Genomic DNA, 17,139 nt, shown 5'->3' on the forward strand with positions numbered 1-17,139 from the left:
CAATGGGCGAGCTATTGAAGGTCCTATGGAACTCAGCATGGCCGAGTATCATGAAGAGTTACCCACAGTGGAGGCATTCATGGCGGAAAGACTCAACATTTGGAATCTAGTGAGGGATTCCTTAGAACGGGCTCAACAAAGGCAAATCAAGTATGCAAACCAAAAGCGTCGGGACGTAGAGTTCCAACCTGGGGAGAAGGTGTGGTTGAACACCAAGAACCTAAGGTTACCAAGTGGGATCAGTCGGAAGTTGACGCAAAAGTGAGATGCATGTATTCTTAGAAATGAGTTGATCTTGAGTTCTTTAAGCAGGTTCGTGGGGCCTTCCGAGATTGAGGCACAAATTGGTAAAGTGGCTTACCGCCTCTGACTTCCTTGAGAGATGGGGAAGATGCACCTAGTGTTCCATGTGAACCTACTCAAGCCGTACTTTGAGGATCTGCTTCGTAAGGACCAAATGAGATCTTTACCTAAGGTTATCCAAAGGGAAGAGGAATACGAAGTGGAGGCCATCCTCAATACACGCAAGAGCAAGCGACAAGGATGTGAGGTGAGAGAGTTCCATGTGAAGTGGAAAGGATTTCCATATTGCGAAGCAACATGGGAACCGAAGGAGAACCTAGCGAATGCACGAGATCTAGTGGAGGAATTTCTGCAAGGCAGAACTCTATGTACTTATGCAAAGTTCAATTAAAGTATCAATTTGTGAAGTTGAGCAATGACATATATTGGGACCCAAAGGCGCGCTAAAGGTAAGCTAATTAGCATGGGTTAGCTAGGTCGACCAGGCGTAAAGAACTATGCTCGACTCCCCACAGGGATGTCGAATCCGTAGACGTATTCTAGGGAGGTTGGGTTCAAATCCCAACGCCCTAGTAAAGCAAGGCTAGGTTCAAGTCCCAACCCCATACTAGGGCGTGGTGGGGTGAGGGGTATAGGGACACCTATATTTCGTAGTCATGGGCTCTTGGCCAAGGAGGTTAACTTAAGCACACTGCTAAATGGGGGGATGCCCCTGAAAACATGGTCAATAAGTCGTAAGATAAAAAGAGACGTTCGATGAGGGCATCGAACTTCTTCTATGGGTAGTGGAGTTGTAAGGAACCAACTCCCCGAGGTGTCGTAGGCTAAAGGATCCCCAAAAACATGACCAACATGACAGAGAGTTCATCGGATGGAACTCTCTAGTGGTGCTTCCAAACTGACTTGAGGTTGAGACTGGGGCTGAGTGGCCTTGGGTGGGAGTGAGCATGGACTCGGGTGGTGCCGGAGGGGCCACCCAAGGAAGTGCTGAAGAGCAGCTTCCACTCCCAAAAGGGAAACCAACTACGGTACTCTCGACTCATATGGAGTGGTGCCCCACTTAAGTACCTTGTGGCTCATTGGTCCTCACCCTTCCTAGGGGCTTGGACCTTCCCTTTGGGATGGAAGTGGTGTGGGGGGGGGGTTAGAGGCCATACTGGGCCATTAGGCCATGGTGTTTCGCCCTGGCATCCCAAAGCATGTGTTGCACCCAAAGCTTGGGATTTAGAGGGTCCTATAATCAAGTCTTGTGGTACCAAGGGATATTAAGGACCTGGAGGTTTGGTGTGCTTGGCTGCTTATGCATGCGAGGAGTGTAGCCAAACCTTAAATCTAGTCTAACTCGGGGAGGGGGATTGGGAGAGATTTGGGAATCCGTGGATGGATGGCTAATGCTCTGTTGCTCGTGCAGTAAGTAGCTAAAACCAAGTAGGACCAAGTAGAAGCTGATACCATAGGCGGGAACCTTGGCGAGGGAATTTAGTTAAAGCCAAGGCAGTGTTAGTCGGACAGACGAGGTAAATTGGCAAATTGGAAAGGAAAATTTTGTGGTTTACACCCTATTTCAGTATATTGGTGGCTTAATGCTAAGATATGGGTATTCCACTAACTAACATGGTATAGAGATTAGGCTTAGACCCAAGCCAAAAGCAGAATAAAAATAGACATGCAACTAAAAGGTAGACTATACCTTAATAATTTACCCATTATCTTTACTACACATTTGGAAACTATTGTTTTTCCCTACCTCAGAAGAATGTTAAGTCTAATATTTACTTTCAGAGAGATTCACAATTGAAGTGTATGTGAAGTCCTCAAGATGGTTGATTATAATGGAAAAGGCTATATGAAAAAAGCAATAAAATGAGAATAAAAAAGGGACCTTAACTAATGTTTGTAAAACATAACCTAAAACCAAAGCCAAAATCATTTGGATTAAATCAAGTAAAGTCAATAGATCAAGGTTTTTTAAAAAGTAAAGAATAGATAAAAGATACAATAGAATCTTTTATCATTTCTTTCTAATTTTTCTGTTCTTAGGCCTTGCTCTAGGCATGATCTCCACAGCTTGCAATCGCAAATCAGCTCGCAGCCTTGCACTTCTCTACAAGACACAGCTGCTCCCTGGCATGAGCCAGAATGATCACCATTTTATCTAAGAAAGTCTGAGTGGGGAGGGCCTTTTTGAAAAGTTCTGCCCTAGCACTGTCCTTGCTGTTCTTGCTCGAGATCCCAGGCAGGAGCATTTGAAAATGCCTCTCACAGGAGCTCCATGGATTGCTTCTCCTCCTCGTCCATGGCTGTCGATTAGTCCAGGTTTTGTGGTGTCACAGAGGGCAAGCCAGGGATATTTGGCACTTCTGAGAAAATCACAATAGTTCATTATTAGTGAGTCATGAATTTGTGAGACAATCCATTTGTCATGAATGTGTGTAAAATAAAGAACTGACTGGTGAAGCATATGGGCTGGAGACCTTCGAGATAATAGATTCAAACGCAGAGAAAGAAAAAGTTTGGCAATTGTTTTGCTCGGGGATTGGCTCCAGAGACCCAATGGTGGCGATCCCATTGGAAAAGCCCTGGGTGATTTGGAGTGGAATCAGTTCATGGTAGAAATGTAGAGGATGCCAAGGGCAGTCCCATTCCCGCAGATAATGTGTATCTGCCATTCAACATTGGAGATGCAAGGAAAAATTGCACAGTAGCCAGGGTGACAGGTGGAAATACTCACCAGATACTACAAGATTTCACCCTATTGGGCACAAATGGACTGTAAACAAAACAGGTAGATAACCAGGTAGATAAGCATGCTAAGGGTTAGGCAATGTTATTCTTTTTGGGTGGTCTTACGCTTGCAAGTGATTTGTCGTTGACTTGCACATTGTAAACAAGGATGTGTAAACGTTTTGGTAGGACCAGCATGGACCAGCTAATGGAAACCGTGCAACTTATGGGACATACTGGTTACGTGCATGGAATAACATACGGTGAACCATGGAATTAAAAATGTGAGATGTGATCTCTGTCGGATAAATACCTCTTCTCCTGCCCCTGTTTCATAACCCACAGAGGAGTGTAGAAAACAAAAGCTGTTTTCAGGACCGATCAAACAGTTTTCATTTCCAAATGGCTGCAATCTTGTTGATGACCGTGTTGCTCATGATGGCTGGAAGATGGTGTGCATTGGCAAGAGAAAAGATAGAGCGAGATTTCTAGTGTCACTCCACCCCGTGAGAGATGCCCACAAGATCTTGTGGTATATGTACTGGGTGGAACTCCCCTTCCTCTCACAAAAGACGCTCGAGTTTGGCACCATTCATATCTTGGTTAGTTTGTGCCAACATGAATCTCCAGGTGTGGTCATAGCTCCTACACTGATCAAAGCCAGCTTGCGCGAGGTAAAAGTTCGTTTTCCTCTGCTTTGTGCTACTTGAGCTACTGCTGCAGGATATCTATGTGAAGGTCATGTAAGAGGCCAAGACTTTGGAACTCACTCGGAGGTGGAGTTTTTGTCATCCCCAAGAGCTGTGCAGATGTTTCCTGAGCCGACAGTCCATGAAATTCACTTTAGGAGGACATAGAAATCATTTAAACATATATTCAACTGACGAAATCTCTATCAAGTATTAAAATGTCTGTTCAGCAATTAAGCAATTCCTTTCTATTAGTTGTTTGATGTCGTTGTAGTATAGTGGTGAGTATTTCCGCCTGTCACGCGGACGACCTGGGTTCGATCCCCGGCAACGGCGAGATTATGAGCAAACATGCTTATAATTATAAACTTTATTTGATCAATTGGATTAATAAGTAATAACAAAACCATAACAATTTATTTAAGGTATTTCTATGCATGCATTTGCTGAAAGGGACAACGTAATCCCCCATCGTAGTATGGTCCAATCTTGCCGGATTTCAGCACTCCCAGCTCCGCCAGCTTGTATCCCTTCTCAAATGCTGATGGCCGATACACATTCACGTTGAGCTGCCGGTACTCTTCCGGATTGGCAGCGGGATTAGGACACCAGTCCACCTCAATGCTGCCCTTCGCATCCTCCACACGTCTGGGAGGCATAAATGCGGACACGCAGCTCCCGGCCAGCAGCTTGAACGCACCCAAGATGATCCACTCCACGATCACGGGGGGCTTTTCCAATCCAACAGCGCTCCTGATTGTGGGATCGATGAGCGCGCAGATCCCAGTCTCTACCAGCGGCTGCACAGGCTGAGGAAACGCGTCCAGCACCAGATGCTTGAGATCCTGGACGATGCTCTTGTTCTTGTCCGTGAAGATGGCGTTCTTGGCCTCGTACTCGCGAATGTACTCTCGCATCTCGGAAATGCTGTCTGGGATGTTTGTGATGCCCATCCTCACGCCCACGTCGTGCCACACAACATACGCGGCCTCCTTCTCGTTGTCGGTCCACTTGCGGAATCCAAACTTCTCCGAGAAATCAATGGGACTGATCACGTTGAGGCAGAGGACGTAGGCGAATTGGTCGTTTGGGATCTTGAATTTGTTGTGGATTCCATTCAATCTCCTCACCGCGTACGAGCCGCGATCGCTGTCGACGTGGTGGTGGATCATCTCGCTCACCAGAATGTTGGTCTCGGCAGCGCGCTTCTCGGGATCCTTGAGGCCGTACTTGGTCTTGAAGAGCAGATTTGTGATCCCGGGGATGCCCAGCGTGCGGATGGTGCCAAACTCGAGCGCCTTTTGTGAGAGGAATGGGAATTCCACCGAGTACATATACCACAAGATCTTGTGGGCATCTCTCACGGGGTGGAGTGACGCTAGAAATCTCGCTCTCTCTTTTCTCTTGCCAATGCACACCATCTTCCATGCTACAGCCATCACGAGCAACACGATCATCAACAAGATTGCAGCCATTCTGAAATGGTTGCGTTGTGAAAACTGTTTGATCTAAAATATGTGCGTGCAAAAGAAAGAACTAGGTTGGTGAAACATGGGCAAGAGAAGGGGTATTTATACCAGTGATCCAACAGAGATCACATTTCACGTTTTTTATTCATGTAGCACTAACGTGCAAAACGTACAATAAGGGGACTATAGATTTTTTGATTGAGTGGCTGAAAGAATGCACAGATCAAACAGCGTTACAACGTGTGGTCTATGCAATTTTTGGGTCACAAGTACACTCTATGACACAGAGCTGCTGGCTTTCGGGAAGGCCCCCCGCCCCCTGTTATATTCAGGCCATGATGTCACAAGAGCAACACAGTACAAGCATCACCCTGCATCAGCAACGTCCTTAGAAGGTAGAAGTGCACACCAAGCTTGCTGCTGCTCAACGAGCACACCGTCAACTTTTGGCAAGTCTGCGAAACGCGAACATATATCGATGGGATGCGACAGATCTGCGACGCACACATTACAGCACCCCTGATCCTCCTTTTTTGGTGCCTGGAATTCGGGCTCTGTAACCAATTCCCATATGGACTGCTATGCATGGACACAGGTCTCATGCCAACAGAAATCCTGGCGTGGAGAGACACACTCCAATTCCTCCTAACCGCCCGCAGAGACACTGTGTGTGTGTGGCAATTCAAGACTCCCAGTTGCTCGCAGACAGTCGCAACATGGGCTGGTGGTATGACTGTAGGCGACGGACAAAGAAACTTAACGTCGATCTGGACACTCTCCTCCAGCAACCAGTTACCACTGTCCCCGATAGCTGAATCAGCCTGGCATTCAAAAGCTGGCTACGTGGCGCAGATCGCAAGAGAAAATTCCAATACTATCTCACCAATGTAAACATCACTCGAACAATCCGGCCTCCAGTCTACAACCGGAAACGAACTCTGCAAACGCTTCGAGATACTGACTGGAGATGCACAATCTCCGTAGCGTAAGACGGCCTGGGCAGATCGGTGATACCCGGTTCGCGAACAGGAGGTCAAGGACGTGGACGTGGAAGATGCCATCGTTCGCTGCCTAGGCTACACACGGCTGAGGCTACTCTCTCTCTCTCTCTTCTCTCTCATAAGACCGTACTGTTCCGTATGACCAACCCCAATAACAAAACATGCCTTGTTGGCAAGCCACAGGAATTAGGTCACTCCTGTTCACGCGATGCCAGGGCTGAGAAGGAAATGCGATTCGTCAGCTCCCTAGCTAGATTCCAGAGGTGGATTACACCCACGGTAACGGCAGCTATGGCCGCGGACAAAGTAGCAGCATCATCAGGGAAGAGAGAAATCGCGCCGGGCAAGACACGCATCGGATGGATCGGCACTGGAGTGATGGGGCGATGGATGTGTGGCCACATCCTCGACGCCGGGTACGCGCTCACGGTCTACAACCGCACGCCCAGCAAGGCCCAAGATCTGTGCGGCCCCGGCCAGGCATTCCTGGCCGATTCCCCGCTCCAGGTCGCGCAGCGCAGCGATGTCGTCTTCACCATCGTCGGCTACCCTGCCGACGTTCGCCAGGTAATCCTCGGCCCGCTGGGAATCCTCGAGGGGCTGGAGCCGGGCGGGATCGTGGTGGACATGACGACGAGCGAGCCAGCGTTGGCGCGAGAGATCGCCGCTCGCGCGCTGGATCGCGGCTGCCATGCGCTGGACGCCCCGGTCTCGGGTGGCGATCGCGGCGCCAAGGCTGGGAAGCTCTCCATCATGGTTGGCGGCGATCTGGAAGCTTTCACCGCTCTAGCGCCGCTCTTCCAGTGCATGGGATCGCCAACTTTCATGGGCGCCGCCGGGAGTGGCCAGAGTTGCAAGCTCGCCAACCAGGTAACCATCGCCACCACCATGGTGGGCTTGGTGGAAGGGATGCTCTTCGCGCACAAGGCCGGGCTGGACGTGGAGAGCTACTTGGCAGCCATAGCCGGCGGGGCGGCGGGATCAAAGTCCCTGGAGCTCTACGCGCAGAGGATCCAGCGCCGGGACTTCCAGCCGGGTTTCTACGTGAATCACTTCGTCAAGGATCTGGGGATCGCGATCAACGAGTGCTCTAGGCTGGATCTCTGCCTCCCGGGCCTCGCTCTCGCGCAGCAGCTCTACGTGTCTCTCAAAGCTCACGGCGATGGCAACCTCGGCACGCAAGCGCTCGTCCTCGCGCTGGAGCGGCTAAACAACATCCAGCTCCTCGACAAGAAGCCATGAATCGAGCTAAAGTTTGCTGCCATGCCAGATCGATTCTTCCGTGTTTAGCTTGAGCTCAAGCATGAGCTTTTGGAAGATCGCAGGGAATGTTTCTCAAAAGCTAGTTAAATCCAAAGCCTCAAAAATGGTCTTTTTCTCTTTTCTGGTACAGCCACAGACGCAGATTGATTGTTCCTTCTTCTTACACAGATATTGTCTCTTGCTCGTCGGGCGTAAGCATCCCGTGATTCTGTCAAGTCTGTGGCTTTTTTTTTTTTTTTTTTTTTTTTTTGAGGAATCGCAGTGGTAATCCTCGCAAGAGCGATAACATCTTCCCTAGCTGGATACGAGCTTTGCCACCTTGAATGCTGCTCTCACTCGCTGACACACAGTTTGTTGAGACGACCAGTGTCCCATAAAACGAGCAAGGCCAAAAGGCGCGCTAGCTCGCGATCGAGCAAAATAAGAGCGTCGAGACAAGCATTCTTTTCTATCTTACACAAGTACTTCTAGCTTTCACGAGTGGGAATTTTCTTTAGATCGCAGCCCTCGACACAATGCTGCTGCCACTGCTGCTGCTACTCGAATGCATTGTCTTGATTTCGCTGCCGCGACTGGGCAGCATTGATGCGCAGAAAATCCAAGTTGGATTCTACTCCACGACGTGTCCGCAGGCCGAATCAATCGTCAAGAATGTGGTCAGCAGCGCGGTGTCGGCCAACCGAGGATTGGCCGCTGGACTTCTTCGCTTGCAATTCCACGACTGCTTCGTCCAGGTTGCCAAACTTCTCCCAGTTTCTTATACTGAGCTTCCTCTGTTGTCTCACTTCTCCTCCTGGATGGTCAGGGATGCGATGCTTCCGTGCTGATTGATTCCACGCCGAGCACCAAAGGTGGAGCCGAGAAGGACGCCCCGCCAAACAAGACGCTCCGGGGGTTCGAGGTGATTGACGCCGCAAAGGCGCAGGTCGAGGCAAAGTGCCCGGGAACAGTCTCGTGCGCGGACATTCTCGCGTTTGCCACGCGCGATGCAGTCGTCCAGGTCGATCGATTGCTAAGTTTGCTGGAGAGAATCGACAGAAACTCAATCGCGTTTTTCTTGTGCCACAGGTTGGAGGGCCGCGCTGGGACGTTCCCGCGGGACGACGAGACGGGCGAATCTCCTCGGCAGCCGAGGCTACGTCCAGCTTGCCCGACCCTTCTTTCTCCATCAATCAGCTCACACAGCGCTTCGCTGCCAAAGGCCTCTCGCAAGACAACATGATAACTCTCTCAGGCAAGACACACCATCTTTCTTCCTTCCAGTGTTTCCATCGAGAATCCATAGCTTCATCTTTCAGGAGCTCACACCATCGGAGTGGCACACTGCAAGACTTTCATCAACCGGCTGTATGGATTCAGCAGCAGTGCCGACACGGACCCTTCTCTCGATCCAACCTTCGCGCAGAGCCTCAAAGCCCAATGCCCGCGAGAGAATCCCAATCCCAACACCGTCGTCAGCCTCGACCCCACGCCCAACACCTTCGACAACAGCTACTACTCCAACCTCGCGCTGGGCAGGGGATTGCTCGCCTCGGACGAGCTCCTCTTCACGGACGGATCCACGACGCTCAATGTGGCTCTCAATTCCTTCTTTGGATCAACTTGGCTCCAGAAATTCCCCGACGCGATGGTGAAGATGAGCCTCATCGAAGTCAAGACGGGGAGCCAAGGCGAGATCCGGAAGAACTGCCGGAGGATCAACTAGAAGAAGTTACTCGTGACAGTGTTAAATCCTCCTCCTATGTACTGGACTCTCATTTGTACCAAAGAAACTCTTCATTCCTACCAAAAGATTTGTGAAAAAAAATCACAACTTTGTCGATCAAAGCTGGGAGAAAAGATCTTGATTTCTTGACACCTTGGAGAACTATAGGAAAAATATCGATTCGATCAGAAATAGAAGCAAAATCGACCTAGACTATAGCCACGGTCATGTACAGTCATAAAACTTCCTCCTTGCCTTGTTCTTTCTTCTTTTTTTTTGTGTGGTTCTTATGAAGATATGTCCTTCCATTTTACCCTCTTGGTTGGCTTGGAGGACTCCTTTGGTTTCTCGATTTCAATGGGATGCTGCTCAATCGTTGGCAGCTGAAAAGAGACCAGAGAATCTTAGAAAGTGTAGAAAAAAAAACAGAGATTTTTTTTTTTTACCTTGGCAGCAAGCGCTTGCCTGTCTAGCGCTGGATTCCGGAGCTCCGTGAGAGCCTCGTCCATGGCTCCCAGGAAATGGAGAAAGTTCCCTCTTGACATGGACGGCAAGTGTACCAGCATGGAATCCATCTGGTTGCGAATCGCGGTGATCTTCTCCTTGAGCTTTGTCTGCTCGTCCTCGTCGATCTTCTCAAACTCCGCCGACGAAGGACCCCCACCCTCGACGAAACGCTTCGGGTGCTTCAAGCCCGCCCCTCGATCCAGCTGCGCTGCCGCCGCCACCTGTTGGGCGATCTCGTCCAGCTTCTGCTTGATGAACTGGACGTCAAACAGCGTCGAAGTGTTGAGCTTCTTGCCGCCGAGCTTCCTCTTCCTGCTCGGTAGAGGTGGCGGCGGCGCCACGGGGATTTGCTCTCGCCGGCAACACCCACAGCTATCGATGAAAGCGTCCACGAAAGCCTCTGGAATGCCGTGGTTTCTCTCGCCATACATCCATCGCTTGGTGATCTGGTGCTTGGTCAAGTTCCGGCCCCAGTGTCTCTCGGCAGCATCAATGTGACACCCCTTGACGATCTCCAGCCACTGTCCAGAGTGAGGAATGTAGCGGCTTGCATCCCTCTTGTGGAACAAGAACCTCTTCCTGGAAGCGTCGATCTTCACCCCGAGCTTGGCCTTGAAGTCCCTCCACCGGTCCTCGATCGCACAGGTGAAAGTTATGCCGCGCTTGTTCTGCCATGGAAGTGGCTGGAATGTAGGATCGGCCGCGGAGATCTCCAGCGCCGACGGATTCGTGGACTCGAGCAAGCTGTTGATCATGAGATCGTGAGCCCCGGCGTTGAAGAGGTAGTACTTCTGGGATCTAAACTCCTCCAGGTTGTACGTGAAGGGTGGCGTGTCGCTGACGTAGTCCTGGATCTTGAGCTCCTCGAACTGATCATCTTGGTGTTCTTGCTTGAAATCCTCGTCTAGCTGCTGCTGCGGCTGCTTGGAGTGGCCCGGCGACAGCGCCATGCCCATGCCGATGATCTCGTCATTGCCAAAGGGCTTCCCAGCGTGCGATGGGAAATCCTCCAGTACCAGCATCGACCCAGTTGGATTTGTGGCTCCCATTCATGAAAACCCACTCCGCGAGAGGTCGATTACCGCATCCCGGCAGCTTCTACCTCGATTTCCCCGCGGCCTATCGATCGATTCGCGCCGGCGCCTACCTGCATCGATCGATCCACGCCGGGAATCGCAGCAGCCGATCCACGTCCAAATTAGGGCTGAGATGAAAACCTAGAATGCGGAAGGTGCGCTATTTTGCCAGCCTGGCCGAAATGCCGTGACGTGGAGGATGATGTGTCAGAAAGAATGCTCTGGACACGTGGCAGCGTCGGCGGCACAGCAGAGGATTGGATGGATCGTTTGTTTTCATCTGACGTATGTTACAGTGATCCATCATTGATTGTTAACGATGGTTAAGAAGCGTCGCGGAATGCCCATGGCCCGGGGCGCCATAGCTAGGGTTTATGCGCGCTTGTAGCAAGCGTGCGCTCAGCTCGATCTCATCGATCGTTTGTCAGCTAGCCGCTCTGTAGCTCTTATTGGACGATCATCTCGGCTTTGTCATTGTCTAATCCATTCTTTGTGCATTCCAGGCGTGCAATGTGGGACCTCTAGATCTCCCGTGAAAGCGCCTGCTAGCAGCAGCCATTGCTTGGAATTCGGGGATGCGGCTGCTCTCCGGCAGTGATAAGGGATCGATCGATGAGGTAAGCGCCCAAAATCTCCAATGCAGGCTGCGAGCTAGCTTCATCCCAGTCTCTTGTCTCCATTGCAGCCGGAAATTTCACCCAAATGCTTAGAGCATGGGTCGTGCTACGCATCGTGCATTGCTGAGCGTCAAGGTACCCGGTTGCCTCAAAGCCAAGTCCGACTCCCGTGAAGATCACCTCAGATCTAGATGCTCCATTCTCAGCTTGCTCCATCTTTTCCCCCTTTTCAGCACCTCTGGCCAAGACCACTCTCCCAAGCCATCCAAAGTCCTTGACAGTGGTCTTTCTGCCTTTTTCAGCTCGATCATGGGATTTAGTGCTCCCTCTCAGTCTCAGTCTCGTCCTTTGAGTCCACCCTTGTCCTCGGAGTCTGTGAGTCCTGCCCGGATCAGGAGCAGGCTTTTGGTACCTTTCCTCAAGTGTCTAGCTCTTTGCCTCATTAGTATCCTCGTCCTTGTGGCTGTCCTGGGAGGATCCAGGAGCAAGCACCGTGTTTATACCGGCACTTACAGGCGGTACCAAGAGGGGGGAGCTCTTGAAGTGTTGGGCTATGACCCTGGCTTTCAACTTGGACGAGCTCCTAGTCTTAAGAATGTGAAAGGGTGTCCAGACGGTATGGAAGACTTCGTTCCCTGCTACGATGTGGCTGCTAGTATCAAGGCCGGATTCAAGAATGGACAAGAGTTCCAGAGGCAGTGCAAGGTCCAAAAGCAGTGCATCGTCAAGCCTCCCAAAGGATATCGTCTGCCGCCGAGGTGGCCTACTAGCCAAAGAAGTCTTTGGAACAGCAACCTCAAAGTAACTGAAGAGCGTCTAGAGAGGTGATGATGTTCTTTTCCTTAGAACAAGTTCACTGAATGGGCTGTGCTTGTGCAGGATTCTCATTGAAGAAAGCGTGATAAGCTTTCCATCTGAAGAATCTCTCATGGAGGGATACGTTCAACAGCTTGAAGAAATGATATCTGCTGGTGGGAACAGAACTCTTACAGAGATGGGGGTACGTCATCTTGCATTTTCTTTGTTCTTTATTTTACAAGATTTCCACAGATCCGATTGGCACTGGACATCGGATGTGGAATGGCTGCCTTTTCTTCGACTCTTCTGTCAAGAAATGTGCTAACAATGTCTATATCCGCCTACGAGGAGCATGGAGCTCCCGTTCAGTTTGCTCAGGAACGCGGCCTGCCAGCCATGATCGGCTCCATCTCTTCGATGCAGCTTCCGTTTTCATTGTCTGCCTACGACATGATTCACTGCAAGGACTGCGGAGCTCAATGGCATGATAAAGGTTTTTGCAGCTCTTTCCTCGCTTAGATTATTATTGACGTGCGCATAGTCTTGTAGGTGGTTTGCTTCTCTTTGAAGTGAATAGATTGCTTCGCCCCGGGGGATATTTCGTCTGGACCCTCCCGTTTCTAGACCAGTCATCCAACAGTATCCTGAAAATAATGGGGAAGTTGACATCCAGTATCTGTTGGAGTCAACTTGCTCACAACCAGCGGACCGTTATATGGCAGAAAACAACAAAGCAACGATGCTACACCTCAAGGTATAAGCAGTTGTACATTTTTCACTTCTCGATCTAGCTAAATGCATCATCCACAGGCGTTCGACTATGTGCGAGAAGAAAAATCCTGCCGATGTGCTGTTGTACCAGCCGTTGCGGCCATGTGTAACTGAGGCACCGAACGGGAGGTGGCGTACAGTACAACAGCAGCACTTGTGGCCAAACCGGCTTATGCTGACGGCAAGACGTCTTTCGAGATATGGTATGGTTAGTTTGTTTGTCAACCGACTGATAAGTGCGAGTGTTTTGCAGGAATGGTTTCCAAAGATTTCAACGAGGATGTACAATCCTGGTTGGCAAAATTGTCCAACTACTGGTCCCTCTTCACGCCAGTAATCTTTTCGGATCATCCGAAAAGGCCTTCAGATGATGATCCGCCAGCTCCGAAGAATGTTGTGAGGAACATTATGGACATGAACGCGCAGTACGGTGGATTTAATGCTGCTCTCCTCACAGCGGGAAAGCCGGTTTGGGTGATGAATGTCGTTCCTACTTCCGCACCAAATACTCTCTCTGCGGTGTTCGACCGAGGACTGCTTGGTGTCCATCACGACTGGTATTGCCTGCATCGGCTTCTTTTCATCTTAACTGAAGAACTTTTCTTGGAACAGGTGCGAGGCTTTTCCAACATATCCCAGATCATATGACCTGTTGTACGCGAGATCTCTCCTTTCGCAGGAGCTACAAAAGCCCAAGCCATGTACACTAGCTGTCATTGTACTTGAAATGGATCGAATACTGCGACCCGAGGTAAAATATGCTGATGCTATCTGCCGATGGAGTGTTTAACTTGTCGCATGCAACAGGGATGGGTACTTTTGCAAGACGAGACGCAAGTTATCGAGACGGCTCGTTCTCTACTCGTCCAGATCCGCTGGGAGGCGCGAATAATTGAAATACCGGGTCATGGCGATCAAAGGCTTTTGGTGGGCCAGAAAAACTGGCGCAAATAGGCGGTTTGTTCATTCTTTACGATCTCCTACTAACTAATTGTCAGACATTCTTTTGCCTTCCAAGTTTTTTCCAGCTCTGTCTTCTGCCTGACCGCTGCTAGAGCTCTTTCGTCATCGCCATGACTTCCACAAGTGTACATGACGCTCGTCCATCCGACAACATGAGGTTCAAAAGGCATGCTCTTGAGCAAGGCATCGGCTTCTTCTATCTTTCCCGTGCGTCCGAGAAGGTCCACCATGCAAACGTAGTGCTCCATGGACGGAGTTATTCCATAGTCGGCCTCCAACGACAGGAAATAGTCTCGCCCATCTCCGACGAGTCCAGCACTGCCGCAAGCACTGAGAACGCTCGTGAAGACAACGCCGTTGGGTTCCTCCACACCTTCGACTTGGAGCTGCTGGAAGAGCTCCAGCGCCGGCTTTCCACGACCATTTCGAGAATAAGCAGCAATCATCGCAGCCCAGGCAATGAGATCCTTGGAGACAATCCGGTGGAAAACTTCTCGAGCTTGGTGGAGGCATCCAGACTTCGCATACAAGTTCACTAGCCCAGTCCCGACGAGAGTGTGTGATTCGAGACCACTCTCAGCAACGAAGCAGTGGATCATCCTTGCTTGGGCGAGTGTCAAAGTTGCGGAGTCACATCCACAGGCGTCGAGAACAGTGATAAATGTGCTCTCGTTTGGCAGAATCCCTTCTTGTTCCATCCAAGGGAGCGCATGGACACAGGAAGATGCTTGGCCATGCTGAGAATATGCCCGAAGCATCGCATTCCATCCCAAAACGTTGCGCTCGGGCGCCTCGTGAAACAGTGCCTCCGCTTCCTCCAGATGCCCGGCGTGGGCATACACAGTCAGCATGGCCGTCCACGTTACGACGTCCTTGTGCGCCACCTTGTCAAATGCCGCCCTCGCGGCATCCACGCGGCAGCACCGCCCGTACATGCACACGAGCGCCGTACCCACTATCGTATCGTTTTCCAGGTCGCCGTGTGCGTTCATGCCGACGTGGACGAGCTGTCCCTCCGCCAGGCTGGACGATTCGGCGCACGCGTCGAATATCCGCGCGTACGTCACGCAATCGGGCCGTATGCCCTCCGAGTCCATGTGGCAGAGGAGCCGTACGGCTTGCGTGGCATGCCCGGTTTGGGCATATGCCGCCACCAAGAGGCTCCACGCGTGAGTGTCTTGATGTGGCATCTCTTGGAAAAAGAAAATGGTGGCTTTGGAGAGATCGTGGTTGTGGAGATAAGCGGCGAGCATCGTTGTCCACGCCATGGAGTCGCGATCATCGATCGAATCAAATACTTGCCTTGCTCGCAGCAAATCTCCTCTTTGGGCAAATGCCGAGAGCATGGTGCTGCAAGAGATTGCGTCGTGCTGTGGCATACAGTCGAAGAGCTGCTTCGTTTGATCCAATTCCATAGCAAAAGATGGCAAAGAAGAAGAACAAGAAGAGAGCATCGTGTTCCAGGAGATTACATCCTTTCCGGGCATTCGATCAAAGACAACCTTGGCGGATTCACGATCCAGAGCTCTGATCATCACATTCCAAGAGTCCACACCCCTAAAAGGCATCTTCTCAAAGGAATCTATCAAATCTAGAAGATGCCCCTGTCGGGCATACGCCACGAGCATCACGTTCCATGCGACTGCGCATCGTTCTGGCATCTCGTCAAAGATCTTCTTCACGGTGCCAAAATCCCCGCTATGGAGTAGAGAAGCCAGGATGCTCGTCCAGGAAACATTGTCCACGCAAGGCATCTTGCGAAACACATCTCGCGCTAAATCAGATTGCCCGTTTTGGGCATTTGCCGCGATCATGATATTCCACGAGAAGCTGTTTCGCCGCGACATCCCCTGGAACACCGAGATTGCATCCGCCAGAGATTTGCAGCTCCCATACATCTGGACCAGTAAATTCCCCAGAAAAGTCTCGTGCCGCCACCGATCGCTCCTCACGATGATTGAATGCAATCGCCTCCCTTCCTCCAGAGCCCTGGCGCTGCTGCATCGTCGAATGAGCTCGCCATAGCTCCTGGAATCCAAGTCCCCATGATCCCCAAAATGCTCTCCCAGATTCTTCCCAATCCACAAAGTACCGCTGTTGATGGTGGCGACGCGCTTGGGATTGTAGCCCCACAGCGCCATGCGCCTCCTTTCACGTCATGGGTGATCGACTCACAAGGATGGCTGCCATGAGATTTGCTTGAAGATGGCCACTCCATTGCAAGAGATGAAATCCCACACGGGCATCCTCATGGCATTATTGAAGCACGGGATCCTGGCGACGATTTCTTATGCTCTGCCTGTGTCAGGATGATCATGGCCTATGGGGATTCCGGCAAGTGTGTAAGATGGAGGAGGTCTTTCACGAGATGCAAGAGAGGAACATCGTCATCTGGAATGGGATGATCGCTGGCTATGCCTTCAATGGGGAACTGGAGAAGGCCAGAGTTTTGTTTGATCTCATGCCGAGGTGGGATGTCTCGTCCTGAAACGCTCTCCTTGTGGCTTTTGCACAGCAATACGATGCTCACGGGACCAAGACGGTGTTTGATTCGGGCCTCTACACAGCTCGGTCTCCTCAAACGCAAAGATTGGAGATGAAAGACTTCTTTCACCAGATTCTAGCCGGATGTGGTCTCCTGGAACTCACGTCGGATGTTCAATCAAACAGCGCCAAGAGCAGAACTATTCACAAACGTTTGCAAACCATCATTCTGAAGCTTATAAGAACTAAAAAATGGCGACATATTCACTCCAACTTGGAGCTAAAGCAGCTCAAAGTGCCTCTTAAGAGTGCGTGAAGCCATATTGATAAAAGGAATTTTTGTTCTTGTCAGAGATTGAATCCAGGACAAGTTGGAATATTCATTATTATATTTACTCCAAATTATTTTGTTTCATCACTTTGCTTATGAATTTGGCAATGACTTAATCTATATTTGATTCCATTTGTTTAGGAATTAGAAGTTATTTTGTGAATTTAACCAGATCAAGACTATTATCTTAGGTGGGGAAAGTAGGACAATTTCCTTCTTTGCATGTAAGGGGTTATTCCATGGCAAATCTTCATATCTAAAACCAATAGTAGTTATTTATTAATTCAGTTGATTAAAGCTTATAAATTATAAATAAAACATTAATTTAAATGAATAATAATAGTTAACTGGTAGAATTTCCCAAATTATCTAAACCATATTCTAAATATATCCAGTATCACCCATAGGTTTGCTTAAGCAAACCAAAAATACATCTTG

At 50.1% G+C, this 17,139-nt stretch overlaps 6 protein-coding genes and 1 non-coding gene across 8 annotated transcripts; 4 read left to right on the forward strand and 3 right to left on the reverse strand.

Moving 5' to 3' along the window:
• The first annotated feature begins 3,980 nt into the window (after positions 1-3,980).
• TRNAD-GUC lies at positions 3,981-4,052 on the forward strand. Its single transcript has one exon. It is a non-coding gene; the product is annotated as a tRNA-Asp (tRNA).
• A 95-nt stretch (positions 4,053-4,147) lies between these two features.
• Positions 4,148-5,191, reverse strand: LOC112343619. Its single transcript, XM_024667388.1, has one exon. It carries the CDS (start codon positions 5,189-5,191, stop codon positions 4,148-4,150), a length of 1,044 nt encoding a protein of 347 aa, XP_024523156.1.
• A 1,195-nt stretch (positions 5,192-6,386) lies between these two features.
• Positions 6,387-7,567, forward strand: LOC9638485 (probable 3-hydroxyisobutyrate dehydrogenase-like 1, mitochondrial). The gene has a single exon (XM_002993695.2). It carries the CDS (start codon positions 6,415-6,417, stop codon positions 7,426-7,428), a length of 1,014 nt encoding a protein of 337 aa, XP_002993741.2. The 5' UTR covers positions 6,387-6,414; the 3' UTR covers positions 7,429-7,567.
• A 235-nt stretch (positions 7,568-7,802) lies between these two features.
• LOC9638466 (peroxidase 5) lies at positions 7,803-9,304 on the forward strand. The gene is made up of 4 exons (XM_024667375.1): positions 7,803-8,183; positions 8,255-8,449; positions 8,518-8,683; positions 8,748-9,304. Exons 1-4 carry the CDS (start codon positions 7,965-7,967, stop codon positions 9,152-9,154), a joined length of 987 nt encoding a protein of 328 aa, XP_024523143.1. The 5' UTR covers positions 7,803-7,964; the 3' UTR covers positions 9,155-9,304.
• A 10-nt stretch (positions 9,305-9,314) lies between these two features.
• On the reverse strand, positions 9,315-10,852 carry LOC9638467. Its single transcript, XM_002993716.2, has 2 exons — positions 9,601-10,852; positions 9,315-9,537 (listed from the first exon to the last, which is right to left on the reverse strand). The coding sequence occupies exons 1-2, from the start codon at positions 10,708-10,710 to the stop codon at positions 9,442-9,444; spliced, it is 1,206 nt and encodes a 401-aa protein (XP_002993762.1). The 5' UTR covers positions 10,711-10,852; the 3' UTR covers positions 9,315-9,441.
• Positions 10,853-11,036: 184 nt separating this feature from the next.
• Positions 11,037-13,935, forward strand: LOC9638486 (probable pectin methyltransferase QUA2). 2 transcript variants are annotated; one of them, XM_024667372.1, is made up of 10 exons: positions 11,037-11,354; positions 11,423-11,489; positions 11,657-12,178; positions 12,234-12,354; positions 12,405-12,645; positions 12,702-12,906; positions 12,963-13,126; positions 13,177-13,480; positions 13,536-13,674; positions 13,731-13,935. In XM_024667372.1, exons 3-10 carry the CDS (start codon positions 11,664-11,666, stop codon positions 13,875-13,877), a joined length of 1,836 nt encoding a protein of 611 aa, XP_024523140.1. In that variant the 5' UTR covers positions 11,037-11,354; positions 11,423-11,489; positions 11,657-11,663; the 3' UTR covers positions 13,878-13,935. The 2 variants fall into 2 exon arrangements, with proteins under 2 accessions (XP_024523140.1, XP_024523139.1); XM_024667371.1 differs by having other exon boundaries at positions 11,423-12,178.
• On the reverse strand, positions 13,907-16,027 carry LOC112343620 (pentatricopeptide repeat-containing protein At4g02750-like). The gene has a single exon (XM_024667389.1). The coding sequence runs from the start codon at positions 16,025-16,027 to the stop codon at positions 13,907-13,909; it is 2,121 nt and encodes a 706-aa protein (XP_024523157.1).
• Between the last annotated feature and the right edge of the window lie 1,112 nt (positions 16,028-17,139).

The sequence above is a fragment of the Selaginella moellendorffii genome, unplaced genomic scaffold (assembly GCF_000143415.4).
Source record: "Selaginella moellendorffii unplaced genomic scaffold, v1.0 SELMOscaffold_170, whole genome shotgun sequence".
Classification (NCBI taxonomy): Eukaryota; Viridiplantae; Streptophyta; class Lycopodiopsida; order Selaginellales; family Selaginellaceae; genus Selaginella; species Selaginella moellendorffii.

Coding starts and splice junctions, on each gene's coding strand:
- LOC112343619 (XM_024667388.1), bottom strand. CDS start 5,191: ATGGCTGCAATCTTGTTGATGATCGTGTTGCTCGTGATGGCTGTAGCA.
- LOC9638485 (XM_002993695.2), top strand. CDS start 6,415: ATGCGATTCGTCAGCTCCCTAGCTAGATTCCAGAGGTGGATTACACCC.
- LOC9638466 (XM_024667375.1), top strand. CDS start 7,965: ATGCTGCTGCCACTGCTGCTGCTACTCGAATGCATTGTCTTGATTTCG. Junction 8,450..8,517: donor CGCGCGATGCAGTCGTCCAG/GTCGATCGATTG, acceptor CTTGTGCCACAG/GTTGGAGGGCCGCGCTGGGA. Junction 8,684..8,747: donor CAACATGATAACTCTCTCAG/GCAAGACACACC, acceptor TTCATCTTTCAG/GAGCTCACACCATCGGAGTG.
- LOC9638467 (XM_002993716.2), bottom strand. CDS start 10,710: ATGGGAGCCACAAATCCAACTGGGTCGATGCTGGTACTGGAGGATTTC. Junction 9,538..9,600: donor GGCAAGCGCTTGCTGCCAAG/GTAAAAAAAAAA, acceptor GTCTCTTTTCAG/CTGCCAACGATTGAGCAGCA.
- LOC9638486 (XM_024667371.1), top strand. CDS start 11,451: ATGGGTCGTGCTACGCATCGTGCATTGCTGAGCGTCAAGGTACCCGGT. Junction 12,646..12,701: donor AGCTCAATGGCATGATAAAG/GTTTTTGCAGCT, acceptor ATAGTCTTGTAG/GTGGTTTGCTTCTCTTTGAA. Junction 13,481..13,535: donor CTTGGTGTCCATCACGACTG/GTATTGCCTGCA, acceptor TTCTTGGAACAG/GTGCGAGGCTTTTCCAACAT.
- LOC112343620 (XM_024667389.1), bottom strand. CDS start 16,027: ATGGCGCTGTGGGGCTACAATCCCAAGCGCGTCGCCACCATCAACAGC.